At 48.0% G+C, this 19,888-nt stretch overlaps 1 protein-coding gene across 4 annotated transcripts in view; it reads left to right on the top strand.

The window, feature by feature from the left end:
* The first annotated feature begins 3,957 nt into the window (after nucleotides 1-3,957).
* The window catches only part of ITM2C (integral membrane protein 2C), a 32,856-nt gene continuing 16,925 nt past the window's right edge, over nucleotides 3,958-19,888 (top strand). For 2 of the 4 annotated variants that reach the window (XR_008749453.1, XM_055817463.1), the window contains exon 1: nucleotides 11,629-11,784. Coding sequence is in view for 1 of the 4 variants with exons in the window: in XM_055817463.1 (XP_055673438.1) it covers nucleotides 11,674-11,784 (111 nt within the window). In the remaining 3 variants the exon portion in view is untranslated. Of the gene's footprint in view, nucleotides 4,076-7,562; nucleotides 7,734-11,628; nucleotides 11,785-16,749; nucleotides 16,859-19,888 lie in introns of those variants that run through there. The other 2 variants (XM_027779530.2, XM_005232251.4) reach the window with 2 other exon arrangements.

Below are 19,888 nucleotides of genomic sequence, written 5' to 3'. Positions count from 1 at the left end.
ACACTTAGGTTTCAAACACATAAATTTGATTTGGGAGGTTTTCGTGCCTACTGAAGGGTCAGCGAAGCTGTAACAGCTCACTCTGCTTGTGAAAATTTAAACTGCAGCACAAAGTCTGACTGTGCTTCGATAAGGGTAAAGGCTTGACAAAGTACGGCGTGTTTCTTTGGTTCTGTCAACAGTTTCCTACTATCTAGGAAAGTGTGATCAAAGAAACTGTCTTTGGGGGTTGCAGGTATCTGCTGGGCAAGTGACGTGAGTGATGCGTAAAGGTCAGAGCACTCTTGATGAGAGAGCTGTACTGAAAGGGCAGGAGAACCACAGAGGGCTTCCTGTGCCATCGCAGCAGGTCAAGTAGCGAGTAGCTGAACAAAGCAAACCACAACTATGACGGGATATTTAAAGCAAAGTGGGGAAATAATGAATCATATTCATTTATTGTAGTGGAGGAAAAGAGATTTCTGTCTCAGTTAATTTCTCTGTGGGATATAAAGGCAGCCTTTAACAAAAGGGGGGGAAAAATCCCAATTCGGTTTCATTCCCTTTAACCCAACAACCAAAATCCCTTTAAATTATGGAAGTTACCAGTTATGTAATGTTGTTACAAAGAAATCTGTATTTTTCAGGAGTCTTGGGTTTAATCTTTCTTTGTAATCAAAGTGATTTGTTCCTTAGTTGTAAACAAACACATCTGTACTCATGAATGTGTCAAATATATCCCGAATTAAACAGCATTAGTGAAACCAGGTAGCTGAGGGCATGTCCTCGCCCACGTGCAGTGCTGTATGAAGGCACCCAGGCTCCCTCTGAGCTGGAATCAGCGGTTTGATCACCCCGTGTAGCTCTCCTGGCCTTCACCCAGCTGGGGGTTCAAGGCAAGCTCATGGACTGCTCTGCTCTGTTGTGCTGTGAAGACTTGCTTGCAAAGCCTTGGACAGAAAGCACAGGTTGGTTTGGAATAGTATGTAATAGTTAAGTAAATTCCCAAATTACTACATTTATTGGATTTGGTGTTCCTTAGTGGAAGTTTGACTTCCCAAAAGGAATGCTTATTTGGGGGAAGATCTTGCCAATGCATTTTCTAACAGATTCTTGCTGATTTGTGTGGATTTATACTTCAGACCCTCTAGTATGTTAAGTGACCTCTTTGTCCATCAGAAGCTTTTCCTGAGAGCTTTTATGTAAGTTCTGTTGCTACCTATTACACTGGTAGTAAATCAAGTTCCATGTGTTGGATGCTTAAGGTGCCCAGATCTTAGGCAGGTGATGCCCTCTAAAACAATCCTTAACAGAGCAGGCTGATGCTGTCAGGCAAGCTCACTCCTCACGGAGACCATCCATATGGGCTGGTACTCTCCGTCTGTCGGTAAGCAGACAAACATCTTGCAAGAAATTAAGGTCTCATCATGTGCACAGTGTGTCAGCGTGTATAGGGATAGGTTAATGTTGACATCATAATACTTGGTCACCTAGGTGATGGATCCTGCTGCTATAGTAACCTGGAGGCTATATTACTCATCAAGTAGGAATTTTAACAAACAGGGATGTTTTAAGGTGTTTGTATCTTGTGTCCCCTGTAACTGTCTGTTGCCCTTTTTGAAATATTTACAAGAACTGTAAAACGAGACTTGCAAGTAAAGGTTTTATTTTCCATTCTTTTTTTGGAATTGTGTGTCCTGCAAAAGACATGTTTATGCCCAAACATCGAACTTGGGATAGAGATTTCTGAAGAAAAGTAATGCTGCTGTGTATCACCTTCTGAACGTTTGCCCCTCACTAAGGAAGCTGATATTTTGGCTTGTATCCAGAGGAGTTTGAGCCAACTCGTCATGTATATGTCTTTAGGCATCCACGCGGACTTCTCATATACTTGTGCCATGGCGCGTACCTGCAGCCCCATACTATTCCAGGGTCATATCTGGAACATGGATATTCTGTGTATAGTTTGTGGTAGATTGTAGGACACTGACTTCTCTTTCTTGACCCAGAAAATAAGTGACTTGAATATATGAGGTTCTTTCAGCTCATTAACGGCGTGGTATGTGCATTCAGGGATGCAAGCTTATAGGCCTGCAGGTTAAGAGATTTTCTTGGAGGTGGGATGTCGATCTCCAAGTAGCAAGTGATAGGATGAGAGGAAACAACCTCAAGTTGTGCCAGGGAAGGTCTAGATTGGATACTAGGAAAAATTTCTTCCCCAAAGGGGTAGTTGAGCATCGGAACAGGCTGCCCAGAGAAGTGGTGGAGCCATCATCCCTGGAGGTATTTAAAAGACATGTAGACGTGGCGCTTAGGGACATGGTTTAGTGATGGACTTGGCAGTGCTGGGTTAACGGTTGGACTCTATCTCAAAGGTCTTTTCCAACCTAAATGATGCTGTGATTCTGTGTTTTGGTGTGTCTCACCGAGATCTGTGAAAGATGATTCAGAAGTCACAAGAGCACAGAGTGGGAGATCAGCTCATAAGACTACTTTTTTTTTCTTTTCAGTGACTAGATAAAAACTGAATGTGTGTTTTCAGGAGTCCTACTGTATATGTCCTCTATTACCTGCAGTGTGTTGTCTTTTTCACTTGGGACAATAAAGATCGTAGGAGATTTAAAAAAAAAATAAATTCCTGTATGGTGGTACTTAATGCAAGAGAGATTTTTACATTTCTCTTGGCAGAGCAGGGTGGGACAAGGGGAATATGTCCTCGTGACTTGCAGAGGGCCAAACTGGTATATCCTCCACAGTCTGACCTAGCTGAGTAGGCTTTCTGCTTTTTGGAAACTTATGCAGGGGATAAATACGAATCTGGAAAAACACTAACGAAATGAGAACCACGAGCGATTAAAAATGAAACTAACAACTTCCTGTCCCATTTAAGCCGGGCACTGTAGGCTTACCATGAAGGAGGAGCATGCACACCCCAGGGCTTCACCAAGACAAACCTCAGTGTAAGTGGGGAGCCATGTGTATGGGCAGCCCATTCATCAGAAGCAAACCTGTGGAAATACCCCAAAGGCTAACCCCAGTCACGCTTGAAATGTCCTTGAGTGTGCTCCGGTGTCCCACCCTGCCGTGCTGAATCTTTGCCTGCTCCTGGCACAGCCAACTGTGTCGATGCAGCTGTGTTTTTTTGAAAAAAAAAATATGGGAAGAACATATGTTCATGGCATCTCCAGCTGTAACATAAACCTGAAAATGTTGCTTCTGAGCATTAACAAGACTCTTTAAATGCTCTGCTGACCAGCATCTTCACTGGCAGAACAAGGACTAGCTGTGTCCACATGATCTACTAACTGGTGGTTTCTTATATTTAGGATTAGAGCAGAATACACATTCTTGGGAACAGGGGTAATTGCGGGGGGGGGGGAGGGATACAATTTGATAGGCCTTGAAGATGGAAACACAGGGGAATGGAGGCTCCCGTTGGAGGGTGCTGTGTACGTAAAGTCATCTGGACTTACTGTGTCTCTGCTACAAAGAGAGAGGGGAGAGAGAAAGATGGCAGCGTAGTTTGAGCATCCAATTGTAATCTGGGGCATCTGCTTCTAATTACTTGCCCTTATTCCTGGGCAGAACGGTGTCAAGCAGTGTAGGGGGACAAGAAGAGAGTACAGAGAGATTGCTTTAGCCGTGTGACTATTAGGCCCATGTAATTAGCTGGATTAGAGCTGATTACGTTTTTTCATTGCTTGTCCATTGGCACTATTGGTTTCTTACTGCGGTGCAGTCCAGTTGGCCCCGTGAAGCAGTCTCTTTAATCAGTGCGTAGCTGCCCTCTGCGTCATGTGAGATTAGGCCAGTTTTCAAAGAAACAACAGTGAAGTATGTGTGTTTGAGAAAGGTTTCATAGAAGATTGTTCTTCTAAGTGTTTCACCATTCAATATTATTTCTTACTCAGTCCCTTAGGAGGTGATTCTGGCAGAAAGAATTTGCGTGTGGCTGGCAAGCTGGGTGAGGATGAAAGTCCTGGAAAAAAACTGTTCGTGACTGAATTCTGCAAGGGGCCCTGATCTCAGTCCCTGGTCTGTAAGGTCACCAGGCTGAAGTGCTGCTGCCACGTTTGTGAAGCCAGAGCCCTGTCACGTGAGTGTACCAGACACTGTAAATAGGACTGAGTACCTACAACCCTTTTTTTCCCCAAAGGAAAGCCAGCTGCTTTTCCTCTATCCCTTGGAAGATAAACCCAATTCTCATGTCATCAGCTGAATTTCAAATTCTACTCCGTATCTTAAAGTTGTCAAGGATAGTTAATAGTAGTAACAAGTGAAGAGGGAGCATATATAACAGGGAGGAATAGGTAATGCTTCTAGCCCTATATTGAGTTGCTTATAGTTTCATGGGGCTGAAGCAAGGGAAAGCTGAAGGCTTCTAGCCCACATGTTTCCCTTTAGCTCCTTCAACGTTGAATGTGTTTGAGCTGGTGAGTGCAAGGGAAGTGGGCAGATCACTCCCATCGCTTAAGACCAAGAATAAATTCTGGTACCCTCTTTCTTCTTGGTAGATAATTTTCCTCTCTTAGAGTTGGAGTAGTGGCTTGTGGACACATCTGCCAACAAAGCAGTTTTCTTTGTTCACCAGAAAAGCTGATGGGTGTTTGGGCCAAGCCAGCCAAATTGGTGGGAGTAGTTGGGGGTGAAGGTGGCACTAATGAGGCCGTGCTCGGTGCTTTGTAAAGGTAGCTGGCCTCAGAGTTAAAAGAAGCTTCTGTGGTTAGAGAAGTCAGATGTCCTAGATACAGATGCCTGCAGTCAGGGTTTGAACAACAACTATTTTTGGTGAAGGTGGTCTTAGATGTCATCTTTGTTCCGTTGTCCGTGGGACCGTCTGAACAGGAGTATGGCAATTACTAGATGTGGTTGAATTTGCTTGCTTTGGCTTTTATTTCATTTGGGCTGCAAAGCAGAGAATACTTACGTAGCAAAGGCTAGATTGGTTTCTGCCAATTGCTGACTCCGAGCTTGTGTGAGTTTGTATATATGTGCTGATGCTATAAATAAAAGCGGTTCTGTCTCGTGCACCAAAAACTCTTTTCAACCATGCAACGCTGAGATTTTGTTAGTTGCGGGTATGTATAGGATGCCATGTGTTGCTAAGAGGGATGGCAGATTCTTTCCATGTGACCCAGTTTGCAGTAGGTTTGGTATGAGAGAGTGTCTGAACAAAAGGGTTGTTCACTGAGTCACCCTCCCAAAAAGAAGGTGAAACTGAGGATGTTCAAGCAGTTGTTTGGCTTGGGTTTTCAGTGACACATTTTTGTCTACGTGTCTGTCTAACATGCTGGTTTTGTTGTTACTGTTTTTTCTCCTCTTTCTGGTGTGTATTTTCAGTACTGTGTTCAATGGCAAGGCACCGAAAAGTGCCAAATCTAAGGAACTAGGGCAAGAAGGGTGGTGCCTACTGTACAAATATTTTGGGCAATGACTGGGCACCAGGCAAAAATTTCAATAAAGACAGAAGAAGGGCAAGGGGGGAGAAGAGATTCAGGCTTCTTCTTGCTCCGTCCTGCAGCCAGTTAACATTGAACTCTCTGTCTTCTAAAGATTATTAGTATTATTACAGTGTCCTGTGATACTTCATCCCCCTTGGGTTCAAAGTAATGTTAGTTTTCTAAGTGTGTAACATAAAACCCAGAGATGTTCATCAAGATCTGCTAATCAAAGAGACAGCAGACTCATTTAGAGGATGTGGCTGTCATGAAACACCACAGCAATTATCTCTGAGCTTTGAAAACCCGTTCTTCAACAGTGAAACTCCTGGAAAGAGACAACATTTTCTTTCCTCCATCCCTGCATAAAATCTACTGGAGAACAGGTTACACTCCTTTCTCTTCAGTGTGCTTTGCTCTTGCCAGAAAGCATTTTATTCAGGCTGAGCATACTCACTTGCTGACCCTTAGCAAGCCCTGAAGAAGAGGAAAACTGAGAGATAAGAAAAAGGTGGGGTCGCCTTTGCTCACAGTATGTTACTTGCATGATGGATGGGCATGAGCTGGTGAAAACTGTGGGCTGCTGGTGTAAGCGAGTAGACACCTCTTGAAACTACCCAGCTTTTCTGTAGCTGGCTAAAATGTGCCTTGTGCTCAGAACTGGAATTGCAGGCACGTTTTCTTGAAGCCAGGCACCTGACACCATAGAAACTGGAGTCACTGGTGCTTCACTCCCCACAGCTAAGACTGATGCTATGCTACATCTGCCCTAAGAAACTTCATGTGATGAGCCTGTTGGTTCAGACACTGTTTTGGCAGAGTACATGATGAGGGGACGCTTGCCTGCACCTGTCAGAAGACTAATGACCTCATGATGTTAGTCCTTATGGTATCGTATCAGGTATGATATCAGCCAGCCTCCCAGAATCCCTTCCTGCTCCTTTGGTTTGCAGGACCCTGGCAGGAAGGACGGTGCTTTTGTTCAGTTTGTTGCTTCCAGAAAAGGCACATGCCCTGGGCTTTTCCACATCAGCTGGCCTCTTTCAACATCAGACAAGCGAAATATTACAAGGCTGGGAGCAGGTAGAGGAAAAAGTCCAGTTCTTGAATACAGAATTAGAAATGAGGGGACAGAAGGGAAAGTAAGAGCTCAGGCTGCATCTTGTCTTGTACTTGGGGGTCCCTCTTTGGGACTGTGGAAACTGGGGAAGGATGCAGCTGAACTCTGTGGGGCGGAGACCTCCCACTCACCTTCTGCCAGAACTACTTAAACCTAGTCTCATGCCTTTTATTTTCTTAAACCAGCATCTCCTCTTCATTCACTTTCTCCTGCTTTTGTTCCTAATCTGTATTTTAATGCCTGCATCCATATGTAAAGGTGAGGAATAGGGCCCTTCCCACTTCCTGGGCTTTCTTGGCTTTTAGGTTTGTTTCCCATTCTTTTCGGTAGTGCTTTCCCACCCGCTGGAATGCCCTCCCTGCAGCTCACAGCCTTTCCAGAGGTGATACAAAGTACCCTGTGCAGTTTTCTGCAATACTTTGATTTGTGGAACCCCTGACATGTTCCCAGTTAAATTGTGGATACCTCTGTAGAAAAAAAACTCCCTCTAAATCATAGGAAGTATAAACTGTACGAGAGTTCAGGTAATTTTGCAGTCTCTGATATGCTCTCTTGCTTATCCTGTGACATAAACCCACAGACTGGGTATTTAGGGTGCTGTCTCCAAGCCACCTTTTTCCTTCCCTTTCTCACCATCCCTCCCCATTTTTTCACACATACCTCTTAGGGTTTTTGGTGCCACAGCAGGCAACCAAATGTTAACAAGCGTCCTGGCTCTCTGGCTCTGGCTTGCAGCAGTCTGTCCTGCCAACAGTGAACATAATGGTTCAGGTCAAATCTGTTGTGCATCTGGTCTGTGTGTACTTTTTGAAACGTAGATACTTTGTTTTTTTAATAGTGACCACAGAATGCTAAGTGCTAGCCATTTGTAGACTAGAGTTTATAGAAGAGAGGTAACAGAGGTACCTGGAGCATGCTACTTTCCAGAAGGGAGATTTAATCCAGGGTAATTCTTATTATTAGGAGAAAAATACTTGTTATTTTTGAAGTACATAATGGTAATAGATTGCCATTTACCTTCCTAGGTGGCCCAGGCTTTCCTGCTGCTGCAAAACCATCAGTTTTGTTTCAAAGAGGAGAAAAGAAGGAACAAAAGACTCGATCCTTGATAGCTGTAGTAGGGATTGACATGTTAGCCTGGCTGGGTGGCATGTACACCCAGGAGTGACAAGAAATTCAGCTAAGTTCAGCTGCAGGTGAGTGCTGTAACTTTCCATGGAACCTACTGGATTGATTCTCTACCTTTGGCTACAGGTAATTGCTTCTTGCAATTATGTGGGGTAATTAGAAGTAGGTTACACAGGAAAAACCATCAGTGCATCCCTCTGCATTTGTGATCTGTTCCTTTAAGAGTGATTATGACTTTTTTTACTTATTTTTTTTGTTTAGCTCAGCCTGTCGCTTGCTTTCTACCCAACTGATCAGGCACAGGAAGGTAAAATAGAAGTATACTTTCAGCATATTACTGAACTCGGCTCATTCTTGCAGCACACTGTCTAGTACAAGTCCTTATGGGAACTGCAGTGGAAAAGCAGAATGATTTAAGGACTTGAAAATTCACATTTTCTTCCAGCCTGATATAGTGAGGGACTATAAATACACCAGGCAGACCTCTGAAATAGATGCAGCTCTGTAAATGACAAACACATTTTGCTTGGCTCAGAATATATTAAGGCAGTTATCTTGTGCACTCTTTTTAGTATTTATTTTTTCTACAAAAAGTGGTACTTTTTTGAGAAGTGGGAATTGGCAAGGTAGCAGACAGTTTCTCTGAAAGGTTTATAAAGTTCTCACCGATTCATTACTTGAGCGTGCTATCATGCTGCTGTGCTTAATGAAAGATCAGTCAAGTAAATTGTTCCTGGGATTCAACTTAATTACATGCAAGAGATGGAAACTTTGTTATCAAAGACTAATAAAATACCAGGCGGCTTTAATGAAGTCAGTAAGGTGGCAGTTTTAAATTGAAACCTGCTTGCTTAATAATAGAAAAGACAGTAGATTTGAGCAAGATGTTTTATAAGGAGCATGTCACTTCTCCACTGCAAGAGACGCTTTTTTTTTTTTTTTTTTTTGGAAGCTGCATTAACAAGAAACATTAAGTTCATTGCCAGTGTTTATCCTCTAAGCCTCAGACTGAAGGACCTATAGCTGGAGGAGATTTCGTACTGAAAAACTATTTTAGTTTGAAACTAGGCATGTGATGACTACGGTGATTTTTCTTAATGCTTGCAGAGCCATTTATCCAGATATATAATTGAAATCAGGAGATGCCTTGGAATGACATGGCTGTGACTGACAGTAAATGTTGAAACATTAAATAAGGATGCTTTAAAGTTTTAGACCTGTAATGTTGACCCATTTTTGTAATCATTTGGGTGTTATATACATTTTTAAAGTACCTGGTTTGGGTTCATTTTTTCTGAGAATAACTTGCCTTCCTTGCCAGTCCTGCAAATTTTTTTAGTGGTACAGCAAAATTAATATGAGCGTTCCAGTTGTATTCACAAATACTGGAAAGTGGTAGATTGTTCGAGGCACTTGTGCATGTTTCTATTAAAAAAAAAAAAAAAAAGAAAAAGTAATTTTAAAAAAGTGTTTTGCAAAAGTGCATGTTAACGTTAACGGCATCCTGCAGGATTCCTGACCTCATGGGGAGCAGTTTTTGCTTTGCAGGTGATTTTGGGGGCCAGTTCACGTTTTACAGCGTGGTGATGTTTAAGCTGTGCCTGGGCACGAGTTGCAGAAGCAGCAGCCAGGGAGGGCAGTGGGGCTCCCTGGTGTGGCGTAGCTAGCCTGGTCTGAGGGGGCAGCTTCGGAGGTGGACAGGGGACTCCCCAACCACATACACTCTGATGTCAGTCTGGCATATTTGATCAAGACTACTTTCCACTTGAAACAGGAATTTAGTTGCTGTACTCCAGAGAATACCCAGGTCGGTTCGGTAGTTGGCAGGCTGGCACCTGGCAGAGCCACTGTCCCTGCTGCTTGGTGCTCTGCTGCTGGCTTGGCGTGGTGTGGTGCTGCCTTTTGGTCTGTTTGCCTCTGAAAATCAATAGACCAGTTCTGTCAGGAGCCCGGATGAACATCAGGAGCCTTGTGCTTATTTCTCTCAATATTTTTCACAAATGACTTAAGTACCAGAAGAAGATCCTTTGCTATTGTGACTGCAGGCTTGTCCCACCAGTCCCACAGACTGATTGGGGACGGGATGGTGGAGGCATGTTTGCCACAAACTGAAAGAAAAAACCCCAATTTTTCTGCAAGTTCTGCCTTGAAACTAGAGATTTGCCTGTCAGGCTTTCTCTGCTGTTTATCAGATATATTGAGAGATTTCATATCGCTTTTCCCCAGCTGGCATCCTGGCTTTAGATTTCTTTTCTGTGGTGAGAGCTGCCCGGCAGACTGTCGGAGCGGAGGCAGAGGAGGCAGCACAGCCTTTCTCGTACAGAATAGCTCCGTGCGAGGAAAGGGTGTAGCCAAACAACCTGAAAAAAGGCAGGGACAAATCTACGCCCCGAAGTGATGAAGGGGATAGAAAGCAGGATGGCTTGGTGGATTGAGAGAACTGGGGCACAGGGATTCCTGCCCCCCTGCGCCTGTTCTGGACACTTCCTTGCTCTAAGGCTACATGTCATTTGTGATAGATGTTAGTAGAGTAGTTAGCAATTGCCGTACAGCTGCTGTCACAGATGATCCTGATGGTGTCTTTGGGTTTGCATGTTGAGTGGGAGATGTTTGGATCTGGCTGTAGGCACTCCTGACACCAGAAACTCAGGACCAGCTTGTCTCAGTTTGAGCTCCTAAAATTGGGGGCTGTTTTGGAAATGCTGCCCCTTGTCTCTGTGTGAGATAAAACTTGCAATCCTGATGTAACTTTTACCCACGTGGCGGGATGCCGGAAGGACTGAATGGTTCTAAATATTGAACAATGGCAAGTCAGCACTATGAGCAATTGTTGTTGTGAGTCAGTGTTGTATCCCTGCCAAATATGCCTTTTGAAAATAAAATTTAGCACTGATTTATCAATGGGTTAGTTCATAACATGATGTAAAGCACTCGGCACATAATGAATCCTTCCGGATCGAAAGAAAATGCTCATAATGACTTTAAATACTATGTTTAAGTGGACCGAATCAATGTAAGGGTATTGCTGTGTTTCTCCACTGACAGTTTGCTGCTTTCGTTGCTACCGCTGGCTGGCAGAGAGGGGTTTGTGGATGATTTTTTCCCCCGTTTTTGTTACCTTAACAAAACTGTCAACATGTGTTCTTTCCTCCTTGCTGTGCAAGTGCTTCGGTGAGTCCTGCGTACAGCCAGGTAATGCCCCGCCGATCCGGCCGTGCAGAGCGCCTTCGTATCTGTGGCTCCCCAGCCAGCATCCAATGGCACAGGACCAGAACCAGTGGCACAAAAGCACCACACGCACCCCAAATTCTCTTCTTCGTGCCACACTGCTTCTGTCAGGAAGGGCTTTTTCTAGATGATTGCCCCCCTGATGAAGGGGATCCATCTGTTCTGCTGCCCAGAGCTGATCCTGGGGGAGCGACCAGCTGAACACTCTCTGTTCCTCCAGGGATTCTGGTCCCAGGCCTTGAAGGAGCAGCAGCTGGGCTTGTTCCCCCAGTTTTCCCCAGCGGCACCTCCGCTCTCTTGCACATCTGCTCCAGGCACATGCAGCTGCAGGCTTGGGGGGGTCCCTTAAATTCTGTTTCCTTTTTAATTATTATTTTTTTAAAATTTCCATTTGCTGACCAGATTTCAGCAGTGCCGCTTGCGGTACTGAAAACCCCACATGGCCAGCAGCCGGGGGTTCCTGGGGCTGCCGCTGGCCCCGTGTCCCCCCATATCCTAAACCTGAGGAGGGGCTCGAGAGGTGCTGGGGGCTGCGGGGGGGGAGGTGGGGGTCGGTCCCTGGCACTCGGGCGGTGCGTTCGCCCCCCAGCCCTCCCCCGCCGGTGCCCGGTGGGGGGTTGCAGACCCCCGCTCGGCGGGGGGCGCGGGGCCGCCCCGCTGTGGGCGGCGGGCGGGGGAAGCGGCGCGGCCCGGGGGTCCGCCGGGGGCGGGGGCGGCGGCGGCCCCTCCCCGGGGCGGTGCCGGTGCCGGCGGCGGCGCGGAGGGCGGCGGTGCGGGGCCATGGTGAAGATCGGTGTCCAGCAGCCGCCGGCGCTCAAGCCGGAGAAGGAGAAGGCGGCGGCGGCGGGGGGCGATGGGGCGGCGGGCGCCGTGCTGCTGCCCCCGGGCGCCGTGAGTGCGGGGGGGGGGGCGGCCGGCCCGGGCTGTGCCCCCGCGCTGGCGGCAGCGCGCCGGGGGTCCCTGCCGAGGGGGGGCCGGGGGCTCGGTCCCGGGGACAGCGGCGCCCCGGCAAGGAGAAGCCAGCGGTGCGATGGATGTGGCTCGGGGGCGGGGGGGCACGGGGGCACCTGAAGTGCGGGGGAGCGGGTCCCGGGTGGGCAGCGGCCGGCCTTGGGCGCTGAAGGGAATGGCCGGCGCCGACAAGTGGCATCAGAACTCGACCCATGCCTCTAGGTGGTTTTGCCCGGGGGAAGGTAGTTCGGGACTGATTTTACACGGGTGGTTTTCAGGTTCCGACATCTCTGAAGGCTTAGGGTTGGGGTGGAGAAGAGGCGCGAGGAACAAAATGGCTGGGGCTGGAGCAAGGTCGGAAGGGGGTAAGGGCGCGCGCGGCTCTACTTTGTGAGTAAAGTAGGTGCAAAAAAAAGGTGCTTTGTGTCTAGAAATGCTCAGTTTTCGAGGTGGGAGTTGACCTGCTGAAGTTGAATTGCTCTGCTGGCTTCAGGTGGTGGGTGTCAGGGGAGCGAGGCTGGGATCCTGCCAGGCCCCAGGTGGATGCAGGCGCTGGGGCATCCCTGGCAGATGCAGAGCGTGGCTGGGGCCTTGGGGCACAGCTGTGTGCCCCGTCCGGGCTGTGAGTGTTGCGGGCAGTGCTGGCCATGCACCACTGGTGGTGTGGCTGGTGTCCCTCTCGGGGAGGGGAAGGTGGAACGGGCACCGTTGTGTTTGGCCAGGAGCTGAGTGTTCCTGAAGTCTCTGGTGCTGGAGAACTCCCAGCTTGCAGGTTCTCTGGCCAGGTGGGCCCGCTGGGGTACATACCACACACGGTGGTGGAGGGTGATGTCCAGAGCAGTGGGTCTGACCCATAGTGGCAGGTCTGCCTTGTTACAGCACTACTGTGTCGGAGCAGGAGGCTTAAGTGGCATTTCTGTATGCCTCAGACCCTCTGTACGGTTTGATCGTTTATCAGACCCTAATATCTCCCTGACTCAACGTACCATGGGGGAGCTGTGGTTTTCCTCCGTTCCTGCAGCAGTGCAGAGTGCCTCCTGTGTGCCTTACCAGCAAGTGGGAATTGCCTGCCCTGGGGGGTTGCTCTGAGCAGGGGCTTCAGGGGGTTGCTCAGTTCTGCAGAGTTCAGGTTGTATCGTAATGATCTCTCCCATCACGTCACAGGTGGATACGCTTGCATCTCTCAGCTGTGCTGTCAGTGTCTGAGTGTGCTCAGTCTGTCGTGATTGCGTCTATTAATCTGATGCCTAGGAGCCGTATAGAAACCTGTAATGGGGGAATGTGGCCAGCTGTGATGTCTCGGTGATTTCCAGACTTAACCTTTTCTAATTACAAAGAAAACAAGGTGGTAGGTTTCATCTCGCCTTTGATGTCCAACCCCGAAAGTTGACTATTGCACTGGAATTCCAGCTCATGCTGCCATTAAACTAGCTTTCTGCAGCTGGGAAGTTGCTTGTTCTGCTGATCCTGCATGAGGTCAGGCAGGATCCATCTCCTTCTCTCAGCACTGTGAGAAAAGGAGTTTAAGATATAGTAAAATAAAAGATGAAAGTAAGAGAAGCTTATTTCCATCGTTACTGCTGTCGGGTCCCAGGAATCGAAATTATTCCAATTTGGGACCTGCCAGATGAATGAATTGGCATAGGTAGCAAATAATAAGTTTTGGGTTCTTTACGTTGACTTGGGCTTTTCTCTGACTCCTGGGGGGTGTGATGTTGTTCTTTTAAGCCTGTGTGAGCTACAAAGGAACTTAAAAGATATGAATTTAGAACAAAGGCTCTTGGTCAGTCTCTTAATTCCAGCAGACATGTAAGAAAATCAGCCTAAGACCTGTGACACAAGGGCAGGAGCAGGTTGCGGTGAGTCAGTGCAGCATGGGGCTGTCCAAGGAGCGGCGCATCCACTGACAGGCAGGTGGCCTTCTCCTGATGCTGTTTTTCAGGGTATCTTTGACACTGGGTTCTTCGGTGTAGTTTGTACTTAGCTGGACTGAGGGAGCGTGTTGCTTTGTAAAACACCCAACTTCTGGGGTTGGTCTTTCCGTAGCCAGGCTTTCTTGCCATGCGCTCTCTTCTGCTGCCAGTAATTCCTGTCTGTGTGTGTCTTTCTGTAGCTGCCTTGCAGCAAAATGGCATTGGTGACATGCAAACAAGATGCTATGCATTCCTTTCCTCTTTGATCTCACAACTTCAATCCCGGTGATAGGAGCCAGAGCTGGGAAATGATTCAGCGGAGGCTTCCGCAGCCTGTGAATTTTGGCAGGTGTTCCCTGAATGCAAAGATGTGGCAGGCAGGAAGATGTCTGTGATGCTAATGTGTCCTGAAAAGTGGTAGGTGAGGAGTCCTGACAGCAAGCTCGTATGTGCTGAGCCTTGTTTCTCTTCTGTGCAGCTCAGTTTGAATCAGAAAGAATATGCAATTTGAACTCTTGTCAGAAAAATCCATGGAATTTTGAGGCAGTTGCAACGTTTTAAAGGCTTATAAAAGAAACTATCTTCTTCTTATTAGTAGGAGCTGGGAGGCTGTAGTGGCCTTGAGCAGAAGGCAGTTTGAGGTTATACAGTCAGTAAAATAATTTGTTGTGTTCATTGGAAAATACTTTCTCAGATGAAAAATAATATTCAGTGAGTTTTAATTGAACTCCAGATTTACAGCCTGAAATAGGAATAAATACATACCTATGCTGTGTCTTTAACTGCTCTGGGAAATACGCTCCTTGCATTTGTGTTGGACATGGAAATCCACAGGAACTGAGTAAAACTGGTTCGATGGAGCTCTCCAGTCAAAATTTGGTTTGGGGCTTATTTTTTTGGCTGATTCCTTGTAAACCCCTCTAATACTTGCAGCTAGTTATTCTGGCAGAGTGCGCCAGAGCCAGAGGAAAAGGGGTTTCATTAAAATCTTCTCTTTCACCAGGTGTAATGGCAAACGTTGGAGGAAGGAGGTGTCTCTCATCCCCCTTGCTCTGTAAGTAGCAGAGACTGGCTGCTCAGCTGCCCCGGCCAAAGGCACTGCCAGATGTCCCTCCCTGCCGGCGCAGGGCGAGCCGTGCCTTATGGCACACACTGCAGTGCAGACTGGGTGTCCATGGGGACCGGGATGGTTTGCAGACAACGGGAAGATGCTTGTGTGCACCAGGGGCTGCTTTCACAGAAACCTTTGGGGAGAGGAAGCAGAAAGCAGAACCGGTTGTCCTGCATCTGGGAATGGTTGTGCTGAGACAGTGTGTGTGGTCGCGTTCGGTTTTGGATCGAAGTCGAGGGGAGATGGTGTCTGCTCAGGCTATGACTTCTAGGTCTGGCTGGTGGGGGGGAAGGGCTTTATGGGCAAAGCCGGAGGACTGGGAGAGCTCTCTCTGTACCCGCAGGCCTGGCAAGCCTTCTGGAAACACCTTGGCAGTGGCTCATGGGCTCAGAGGCTGCGAGGGGCTTTCCAGGGTGCACACAATGGTGCCCTGTGGGTGCGACTGGTGTCTTGCTCTTAGTTGGTTGCAGTAATAACCAGGCTTTGGTTTCACACCTTTCATCTCATCCACAACCTCCAAGACTCAACAAGACTCTTCCTTTTGGTGGGCATTAGGTCATGCCCTTCCTGGTCAGGGAGAAGCTTCCCACCAGGAGCCGCTGGCTGCCTGGCACTGGATCCATCCAACCCTTCTGTCTCTCTGTGTGGTCTCTGTAGGCTGCACCTCAGCACGACTGCCTGGTGGGGTGCCTCAGCCTGCGGGCTGCAGGGCTGCCAGCAGCAGCTTGACGTAGCAGGGAAAAGCCCTGAAACCCTTTGGGAGTGTGTTCTCTGGGGTGGTGGTGGCCTCTCTGGTGTTCTCTTTCCTGTCACTGTCAAACTCCCCAGTGAGGACCAGGTCCGGTGTGGGTGCGGAGCTCTTGGCAGACGGTCAGTCTCGCTGCGGGGGCTGTTGTGTTGCCCCGCTCCCCTGCCTTTCCTGGCCCTCAGGCAGGCATGGCGAGCTGTGACTGCTGCCTGAGCCAGCCCGAGGGGACGTGTGCTCTGGGCAGGTGGCAGCAGGTCAGGGCAGCACAGGCAGCAACGCTGCTTCTGGCCTCACCAGAGGTACCGGTGCATCGTGAGCAGCGATGCCCGGAGCTGGGCTCTGGCGTGTGGGGCAGGTGGGGGAGAAGTGGCTCTCGCTGGCCATGCAGGGATCTCTGCTGGCCCTCTACTGCAGAGTCATGCCAGCCTGGTGAAAGCTGCTGTGCCAGTGCAGTGCTGGGTTTTGTGAGCAAATTCCTTGCAGGAGGCTGCGAGGTGGAAGACAGATGGTGAAGGAAGGGGGTGTGAGGAAAAGGCTTTTAAACAGGCTTTTTCACAAAGCAAGCTGTAAATCCAGAGAGAGGGAGAAAAACTAGCTGGCAGCGCTGCGGATTGATTATGCTCATTGACATGTTTGCGGGCTTGAGTCCAGGCTTGGTGCTCCTGAGCTGTGGGTATTTTCCCCATGTTGAGGTCTTGATTTAGGGATCTAAACGTGGTAGATAATAATTTGAAGAAGCTGCCTCCTGTGACAGAAGATTATTCCTGGCCTTTGCCCGACCCTCTCCATATCCATGTGGGCCAAAGTGATGACTTCTTTTTGTGGCCTGTATGGAGTGGTCAGCTTAAAAAGAAGCGTCGTTGCTGGTTCTTGGTTCTCCATGGTTTAGGGATGCCTTGGAAGTGGAGGAAGACAGCTGAATTGGAAAAAAATGTCTCCATACCCTTACAGGATCTGCTCTAGTGAAATACTAGACTTCAGCATCTTACTGGACTCCAGACATGAATATTTAATATTCCAGCTGAGCATGACAAAGGATCTGGCTAAAACTGGCAGGAGGATTAGGAGAGGGAATGACTATTTCTAGCAGCAAAAAATGCAACTGAATTTGCAAACACGGAACTGTCTTTCACCAAAGAGATGTAGACTGAAGAGCTGGAGACGGAGAAACTTGAAATGTCTGTCTAGGGGTGTGCACGCTCCCAAAGCTGGAGAAGAGCCGAAACCAACGCAACTTTGCACGTAGGTGCTCTTTACATGGGAAGAATCTGTTGTGTTTACCTGCTTTGGGTGCAGCATTTCTTTTGCAAAACATAGAAAACCAAGGGAAAAAGCTTTAAAAAGAAGCAGTTTAAAAGGGTACAAATGGACCAAATGTAGGTATGAGACAGAAGCGTTGTGCATATGCTGCGTGTAGTAATGCTGCAGCACTGTAGGCTCCGTCCGTAGTACAGGGGCTCTTTGCTTTGCTGTAAGAAGCCCGGTGCTGTGCAGTGACAAGCAGAGCGCTGGTTTTCACCCTGTCGTTGCATCATGCTGTTTGCATGGCTGTTCGGAGAGAGGTGGCCTGACGGGTGTTGTGTACCGCTCAGAGGGGAGCCCGCATGCAGCAGAGCACCGCGTCCAGGTCTAGAGAGATGGAGCATCTAGGGAGGATGAGTTGTCCTTGTTCACATTCTGCAACTCCTGCTTTTGCGCTACCAAATCTGTGCTCATTAATGGGTTTATAGAAAATGGAAAAGGCATTTTCAATTCTAGGTATTTTCTTCCCAGGTGATGTGTGGGAGCCTAGGTGTGGGAGTTTTTTCTTCTCATTTGTTTTTTAATGTTACCATTTGAGAAGGACAGTGTTGAGGGATTTTGTTTTTTTACTTCTTCCCTCCACACTTGCTTTGCTGAGCTGTTTTTCTCGCTGCCATGCCCTACTGTTGAAGTCGGTTTGAACAGTAAAGCTGAGAAAGGTAAATTTGCCGCCTCTCTCTTGCTGCTGTTAAACTAGAGACTGTTTCTTTGCGGTGAATTTTTGAGTGTAGGGCTGACTGTCAGGGTTTTCCTACGCTGCTGCTGGGAGAAGACATAATTGCTGTCATTGTTCTGAAAGACAGCAGTGACTTCATTTTATGGTGTGACTTCCCTGATTTTCAGGGAAGAGGCAAATGCTGTAATCTGAAATCTGGTTCCTTGTTAAGATGCTTTGAGCTGGAACTCTGGGAAATGCTGGACTGTGACCCCTCTGCTTGGAGCAAACAGTATGGGTTTACAGCTTTGATGCTGCCTCTCGTCTGCAGAGCCAGCAGAAGGCAGCAGCTTGGCTGTTGCAGCTCGTAAGCGTCTTGGGCATGCTGCCTGCTCCTTTCTACCGGCCTGCTGGGCATCGTCATCTATAGTGGAAGAGTGAGGTGGGATGTCAGTGGCTTTATTGGGCACAATCAGATCAGCAGTGCTTGGCTTGCCCCTGGCGACATCCAGAATGGCTACTTTGCTTTTGACCATCTCCGCCTGCCCGACTGTAGAATCTCAGAGGTGGATGCTGTAGTTTTAAAGTGTACGGTCATCTGGATCCCAAACCTATCTGGGCATGGAGCTCTCTGGGGGGAAGCAGTGGTTGGAGCCCAGCAACAGTATTAAAGCGAGTCCTCAGCCCAACTGTTGGTCTGCTCTGGTGCTTCATTAGGACCCAAAGCCATCACTGATGGTGAGCAACCTCAGGTGAAATAGTGTGAAACCCTTTGATGTGTGTGGTGGTCTTTTCCCTGTCAACATTTTCTGCTATCAAATGTGTTGAGACAGCACCCGATCCTTTGCACCTTTTGCAAAACCAGTCTAGCTCTGCACAGGTTGGTAGGTGTGTTTGGTTTATATTGGAGCAATTGTACGATTCTAGCCTGGGAAAAGGTGAGTGTGGCTGCTGAAAGGAAAGTATGTTCAGCTCCTTCCCAAGCATGTGGTCCCGCTGTCACGGAACAGCTTGTCACTTCGGTGGTCAGTCAGGCTTGTGGCTTCCTTCTTCCCAAGCCACGGGTGAAGGTGGAGCGAGCAGACTGGTTTTGTGGGCAGCTGGTAGCAGCTTCGCTTCGCCTGGGCGGAGGAAGAGGAGGACTCAGCTACACCACGAACAAGCTGAAAGCTGTTGGCATTTCCTTGCCTCAGTTTCTTAATGTTCTCGAATATTTTTGGCATTGGTCAAAGGTCTTTTAAGGAGTCAGGTGTCTGCCCACCCGCATATGTCTTTACCCTTGAATCAAGTCTCTGACTTTTCCAACCCCCACCTTAAGAGCTTCCCCTGTTCCCAGAGCAGTTGCTCTGCTTCGCTTTTGCTTGAGCTGCCTTTTTTCTGTAATTGCTCTAGAGAGGTGTTTTGAGACCCAGTGCCAAAGCTTAACCTTCATTCTTCTTCTGGGGAAAATTCCCATTCTTTTAGTGCTGCCTCCCGCTTCAGGGTTGCAAAAGAGCCCCTGGCCTTCTCCTTGGCTGAGTGTGCTCCTTCCCTCTCCCAGGTGAGGTCTGCCCAGGTCCTACAAAACCTTTTAGCTGTGGTGGTGGAGCTGCCCTGGGGCAGGGACTGATTCCCCCTGTCCTTGGGGCGAGTGGCTGCAGCTCCTGTTGATTTCTGGAAATCAGGCCACATTTATCAGACCCTGCGTTTTGGCAGTCAGGCTGTTAAGCATCCAGGTTGAGACATTTTTTGCCTCTTTATCACAACTGTTTGTTTTCTCTCTGCCTGCCTGTCTGTTCAGTGTGACGCTTGGGGCTTTAGCTATGTGCCTGGTAGGAATAGCCTTATTTTTACAAGGGGCTTTGTTGGCTCTGCTAATGCTCTGAATGGCTTTACTCCTGGGAAAGGGGAGAGGGAGGCTGGAAAAAACCCAGCTGGAAGCTGTGCCTTTGCCAAAAAATAAATAAATAAAAAATATATGGAAATGAATTCCTCACCCCTGTGCAAAGAGGGAGGAGAAACAGCCCCTTAGTTCCAGAAAGGGATGGAAAAAGGAGAAAAGAATGGGGGTTTATATCTCTCGCTGACGAGGGAGAAGGAAAACATCACTGAACGCTTAGGAGCTCCCACATGCTAGGCTGCATTTTTAACGTCCTGCTGTCTTTGTCATATAGCAACAAAGCTGGGGGGTTTAATTAGCCAGTGGTTGTTTTTGATATTCTAATTTCCAGCACTGCAAAGTGACTCCTGAGGCAGGTGGCTTTGTTGCTAGTCACGTGCTGTGGTATTGTTTAAAGATGCGATTAGATTCATTTATTGCAACCTTTTTGCCTTCA

The sequence above is a fragment of the Falco peregrinus genome, chromosome 12 (genome assembly GCF_023634155.1).
Source record: "Falco peregrinus isolate bFalPer1 chromosome 12, bFalPer1.pri, whole genome shotgun sequence".
NCBI lineage: Eukaryota > Metazoa > Chordata > Aves > Falconiformes > Falconidae > Falco > Falco peregrinus.
The sequence above is the reverse complement of the archived record's forward strand: the minus strand, read 5'-3'. Positions and strand labels throughout refer to the sequence as shown.